A 6,829-nucleotide genomic window follows, 5' to 3' on the forward strand; every position below is an offset into this window, starting at 1 on the left:
AACCTGCTCTCCCGAGGCAGATTGGGTGAAAACTAGAGCATATCAAAACTCTACTTCTACCTGGAGTCAGGCCAGAAAGTCATCTAACTGCATTTATGCCTCTATCCCTGTGACTAAGCAGAACCTAGATTGTGTGTGTGAGTGTGTGCATATTTGTTATCATGCACACTGCATGTCTAACACTTGGCAGTGCAATGCAATACACGGGCGAAAATGACACCTCCGTATCCTCTATTTCACAATGTGCGCTCGTGCAAAGCTTATTTTGGGGGCACTCCGCAGAGTTCAGCCGGAAGCAGAGAGGCGTTACGTCAGGACTCCACCAGGGACGCTACCTGCCCCTGACCTCACGCGCAGGGACTTTTCTCAAGCACATTCAGCTGTGGGGCGGGACCATGTGGAAGTAATTCCTCCAGTCGTTAATCACAGGCAGATAGAGGGGCTACCCACAGGTTACAGCTCAGCTCCTTCCCCGCCCTTCTCCACCAATCAGAGCAAATGAAGCCAGACAAGCCGGGGCTGAAACCCAATACCTCCCGCCAAGCGGAGCTCAGCACTGGGAATTAATCACTTTCGCAAGTTGCTTGTAAATACACCCAACCATTTTAACAGTTTCAGGGATGTTGCTACGTGAGTCAAGCACTTTTCATACTGGTTTCAGTCTGCCTAGAGATGCTCATCTGGTAAACCTGACTTCTCTGCAAGACAAGAATCTCTGAATAATCTATTTTACATTATTACAGCTACTTATTTGCGTGATTATCTAATCAGCCAATTGTGTGGCAGCAGTGCATTGCATACAATCATGTAGATACGGGTCAGGAGCTTCAGTTAATGTTCACATCAACCATCAGAATGGGGAAAAAATGTGTCTAAGTGGAGCCCTAAAAATTAAGTCAAATAAATACCTAAAAGTGCTCGGTGAGTGTATATCACCTGTAAACTGAAGTTTGCAGTGCCTTTCTGATTTTCTTCATTTACTCATGGTTTTATTATCATTTTGTGTTGGGATAAATCACGACGTGGAAAGACCATGTTTCCTGCCATGTTCTTTCCCTGAGAATTATCTCTGAAGGACCAACACAGGCATGGCATTAATCCACAACCATAAAAATATAAAACGCATACTAGCGGTTAAGCTTTCCTACCAGCTATCCGACAGCATTCACGCCAAATAAGGAAACGTATGTTTATTGTGTCAGTAGCACCTGCACGTTTGGAATTAACACAGTCCTCCTGAGCAGCTTCCATCGGACCACTGCCAGCGACGCTCTCCGTAGCGTTTGGAGATACGGAATTTCCTGCAGCCACGGCAACAAGATGGCCTGCTGAGGTTGAGTGTGAGAAGTGGGGGGCGTGAAAGGGTCACACTCTGTGTGCCGGGCGTGTTGCTGTGCATGTCAATAAAGCAGCAAGTCGCACCAGAGAGCCAGGCCGAGTCTGCTCCTTAACGTTTACGGTAAGGACTTGGTGAGAAGTTTCAGCTAGCGACCGTGTCCATCGGCCAGCTCTTCACATTCTATCGTAAGTGGAACCCAATCAGGACGCGTTCACAAAAGCCTGGCATCAGTTACACCTTGATGTTGTCATTATCGTGTCTCCCAAATTAGATCTCGTCTGTGTGTAACTTAGGAAAGTTTCTTATTAAAATATTCATGTAGTCAATTAATTCACAGTAATTTAAACCCTTCATTTCCTCATGCAATGAACATTTAGGCGAAACCTCTTTCCAATGAACTTATTGTCAAGCTGCACTCTCTAGAACAGTCACTATGAGACAGTGCTGTAAATTTCACAAGGATTATCAGGTAAAATTAAGAGTTTTTTGCCTGCAACCCCATTCACAGGAATTAAAATATGCGTATCCATGTAAAATATGCTGACACATATTTGTTGGAGCCCTGAGGAACAGTGGTAAACAGGGAGATAACATACCTGACCAGTGTATGACAGTCAAATGATCATCAGAATGATGAGTACATTTTAGTGCGGCACCAGTAGCCTATTAAACATGGAACAAAGGTATTTTGTGTCTGTCTTCTTGTTTTCATGTCAAATTAAATTGGTATCAAGCAGGTTTCCACACTGTTTCCCATAGTCACTGAAATAGGCTGCATCCAGGTGCAGGGTGAGGGGAACTCTGGGAACGGATCTGGGATCCATTATACACGGCCTGCTGAAATTCACCTGCAAATGATATTTCAAACAGCTGGGCTGATATGGTGGGGATTGAGTGCATCTGAATGCACCACAGAACACAGCTGTCAAACTAGCAACCAACTACCATAATTCACTACTTACCGTCAGTCAAACAGTCAAACATCTAGCCTAGTAGCTAACCAGAAAGCCACAAGACAACACACTAAAACTAAAACAGTTTTCTTAAGCTTGTTACTAAAATAACTTAAATATGTGAGGATGTTCCCTCTTGTTTATAATGTTTTTTTTCTAAATTGTTTGGAGTTGAGGAATGAGGAAAAACAGAGTTCAATCAATAAATGACTTGTAACCGCATTCAAATTCAGGAGAGCCCAGTATTTCTGCAACAATAAAAGTACTTAATTGGCAAAAACTGTTATCAGCTGCCTCAGATTTTACCTCTGCGTATTACCACGACTGCTCTACTCCATCAATACATTTACTGTTTCACCAGGCCAGACTAAACTGCACCTTGTGTACTCACTATTTTACAAGGATACAAAGAGACTGTGTACTATTCAGCTTCGCCTTGTTCATTATGGAGGGTTCACTCAACCTACCTCCAGAGATATATGGGTTACCACAAAACCCAGAAAACCTCTATTTTAAACCCGACCCTGACCGGGGGTGCTCTTGTTCCAAATGGTAGGATACCACCCCAATCCCACAGGCCAGTATGACTCATGGACAAGACCTCTCCCCATTTCAGCTGTGTCAGCATAGCACCCTCCAGGCCTGACTGCAGAGAGAAGATTAGGCTACTCTGTCAGCACCAGCTCCCTGTACCCATGAGGGGGAGGCAGTGGGGGTTGGGGGGGGCTGTGGGCTTCAACGCTGTCAGAGTTCAGAGAAGGCAAAGCCCGCAAAAAGCTAAACAAACAGTGGCTTGGCCAAGACTAACACTCGCCTGAAGCCAGCACCCATGGGCCAGCACTACAGAGCCCAGAGAGGAAGGCCTCTCCAGCGAGACTGTCAATCTTCAAAGATGCTGAGACCAAGACAGGACAATCGGGTCATTATGAACAGCCATGTGATTGGTCTGCACCGTCAGCTGAATTCCTCTCGCTAAGAATCTACAGCCGGGGAACACCGCTGGCCTGTCCCACCAAGAGTAGCCCAGAGGGTGGGTTTACGTATGTCAGGGTTCCCGCTGCATTAGCTCCTCTGAAGAATACAAAGCACCCACAAGATAACCTTTCTCTTGTACTGCGTGTGGAAAATGGCCTTGGGTGACAGGCGGCAGTGCTCCTGGCACAGCTGGGGTCGGGACAGTGGTGGTAACTGCCAGTTCCAAATCGAAGAGAAAAGAATGAGGGGTGACCTTTTTTTGTGTTTTTCAGACAGTGTGATGAAAGCTTGACTAGAATGCCATTACAAGCCAGCACTCATCTTTTCAAAAAACCGACAAAGGGTAAGGGTGTTCTGACTGTGGAATGGCTTGCGAGCATCCAATGGACACTAAATACACACCTGTCCAACTTCCAGCTGCGAAACTTGGACCTTCATGTCACACATAAAACCACATTCACACACTCAACAATTCATCTCAAAGAGCCAATATATTAGCGCAGCTGTGGTTCTTGACTTTAGTTCACCACAGTATAACAACTGCAGCAAGATAAAAGCTTATGTTGCTTGTGTAGCCAAAATAAATGAATGAATGTTGCTTTTATAGCACTTGCATTCTACGATCAATCTAGAATTAAGACATTAGCTTGCTCTTAAAAGCAATTACAAGGCACTACCCTTTTTTTTTTTTTTAAACAAAAAAAGGTTTTCTTGAGTGTTATCTTTATGCTGGTTTACTTTCATTCTTGCTGTCTTGGAGGCTTACCTATAACGTATGAATAGTCATGTAGGCCAATTAATCTGACATCATTACCTTCCAGGCATGAAGGATCAATTTGTCTGCAAATATAAAATAAATAATAGGCCTAAACACCCTAATAATTAGGACGTTATAGCTTAGTCCAGAGGGTATCGATATTTCCTGACGTATTTTAAAGATTACTCTTCCTTATTTTCCAAATATGCACAAATACTGAGTGTTGTCAATCGAAAGAACACAGTATTGTACATTTGTAAGAGTACTGATCTAGTTCACAAAATCTAACAAGAAAACTCTCAGACATTTAATCACGAGTATTAATAGCAGCATTACGCGTGCCACAAACTCTAGTCTCCGAGTAGTAACTGTATCTGCATGGCCCAGCCTACCAATTTCAATACCATTCTCCCCTCGGCAGCATTCGACTGTTTTTTTAACAGAGCATACAAAATTGCCAATTAAAGAGAGACTGAACTCTTCTGTTCATTAGGATCCGTGTCTCATGCAAACCTTTCCCACGGAGTGCCTGAACACTGAATAATGCAGTAAAAACATAATGGAAAACTCTGCGTACACCACAGTAGTAGTGTATCATACTTGAATGGCATGGCGTGAGGGTGTGCAACTCACACTGACAATAGTCTGCACGCACTGAAAAACTAACTGCGCCTAAATCCAATTAAATTGAACTATTTTTAAATCGCAAGACGCCTATAAAATCATGTCTCAAGCTAACTATAGCAATGTGGCTATTCCGTTACCAAAATCTGTTCGAAAGCCCACATTGTCTGGTCATTTAGGCTAGCTGATACTGTGTCAAAACCAGTGATTTGACAGGCTTGGGAATTCCCTTCAAATCGTGGAATTCCCTAACCACAACAATACGCGATCGATGTTTACCCTGATCACACAGTAGCATCACAACAAGGTCGTAAACAGCTTTCCGAAACGTAAACATTTCCTTTCTGCAAGCTAGTCAACAAACGTAGCTAGATAACACAGTGAAATGATTGACATCAGTTTTCAAACTTACTTAGCTTGCTAGGTAATGCAATCTCACTTGGTAGCTAAGCGTTTATGAAACACAGAAACGACCATAAATAAAGTATAAAAATAAGCCAACAACCTAGCTAGTAATCAGTATCAAGGCAATGCGCAGTACAGCAACGGTAGCTGTTAACAAACCTTGACTGGAGAGCTCCGTGTAGCAACGGGCAGGTCTCTGATCGCAGTCCCCGGAGGAGAAGCCGAAAGTCCAGCAGCACATCCGAGGGATACCCCGGTCAGCGAAGGTCTTCCTCCGTTTCTCGGTCGCTGTTTAATCCCGTCCAGCAACCGTACCAAGAGGATGTTTGCTGGTAAATCATCTACGCCGCAGTCTACCAGTATCCGACACTCCGGGCAGCGCAACTCATTGCGGGAGCAGACAATGTTTTCTAGGCAGCGCCGGCAGAAAGTGTGCTGGCACGGCAGTACTTTGGCGGTCGTGTCCAGCCGTTCCAGACATACCGAGCATTCGAGTAAATCCAAGAGCGACGACTCGTCCATTTTAGTCAACAAAATAAACCATTAACTGGTTTTCTTGGTCCGCGTACGATGTACCACGGGCTGTGCAATGCATACTGGCAACACTTAACAGTGAAAGAACTCTCCGGGACTAGAGCCCGGGCGCGATCTCCTTCACACACAGCTGTGTAAAAGAAAAAGTGAGGTCAGACAATTCACATCAGCGAATACGACTCGCACGCACGGCGCAGCTAACAAGCTAACAAGCTAGCAGCCCTGGAATTGCAAAAGAGCTGCTTGCATACTGGCAGAAATACTTTTCTGTTACCATCAAATCTTGCCTGGAAAGCGGAAAACAAACGGAATCCGATTTCGGGTAGCTTATTTTGTCCATCAATGTTGGCTCGTTAACAATGACGACTACGAAATAAATACATGTTCATTAATTTGGCCATACGACTAATTTCAGTGATAGTAGATCAAATATTTAGGAGTGACCAGTTTCCTGATGTCTTCCTCCGCTCTTAAGTCCTCACTATGTGAATTAAAATGTGCAGCTTCTGCTGCCTGTGCTCTGTGCGTTTGCAAGAGTAGCGCGCAATAAAAAATGTGCAGTTTTCTGCACTTCTCCACCAGCAGGGTAGTGCTGGCTTGGGGAAAAATGGAAACGGCTAACGTTACACATTTGCCAACGTTATGAATTGGATACAAATTGGTCGTGGTAACAGTCCATTCGATAATACGAAGCAGCCTACTACTATTATTATTATTATTATTATTATTATTATTATTATTATTATTATTATTATCATTATTATTAGCTATAATTATTATTGCTAGTCTTTCACCGATATCATTATGTTGCCACACTACATAATTTCTCAAGAAATAAAAATACATTTTCACATGTTTTTAGAGATGATTACAGGAAGTTTCAAATGTCTCACAAATATTGTAGCCTATGACCGGTAAGCGAAAACCCCAATTATAACAAAAACGTTTTCAGTTTGACAACCTTGCAACTACAGCACATAAAACAGACTTTTAACGGGGAAATAGGAGCATTAGTATACCCACGTCAAACCATTCCTAGTTCTTAGTTCTGCGAGATAAGGCTATGTTATATGTGCATGCAATCGCTTCATGCTAATGGTGCCTAATTCAGTTTAAGTCACTAGAGACTCACTGTATGAGAAAAGATCAATCATGTATTTCACATGGTTTAATTAGGAACCCTCGGACCAAAATTCTAAATTTCTTTGCAATATTAGCATAAAAAGCCATTCTAGTGTCATA

General features: G+C 43.2%; 1 protein-coding gene across 1 annotated transcript in view; it reads right to left on the reverse strand.

Annotated features, from left to right (window-relative positions):
• Positions 1 to 6,118, reverse strand: part of LOC133116318 (E3 ubiquitin-protein ligase SH3RF3-like) — a 128,680-nt gene extending 122,562 nt beyond the window's left edge. Inside the window, exon 1 of the mRNA XM_061225758.1 lies at positions 5,213 to 6,118. Within this exon, the coding sequence (XP_061081742.1) occupies positions 5,213 to 5,575 (363 nt within the window). The 5' untranslated portion in view covers positions 5,576 to 6,118. The remainder of the gene's footprint in view (positions 1 to 5,212) is intronic.
• Positions 6,119 to 6,829: the final 711 nt, after the last annotated feature.

Source organism: Conger conger, chromosome 17 (genome assembly GCF_963514075.1).
Source record: "Conger conger chromosome 17, fConCon1.1, whole genome shotgun sequence".
Lineage (NCBI taxonomy): Eukaryota > Metazoa > Chordata > Actinopteri > Anguilliformes > Congridae > Conger > Conger conger.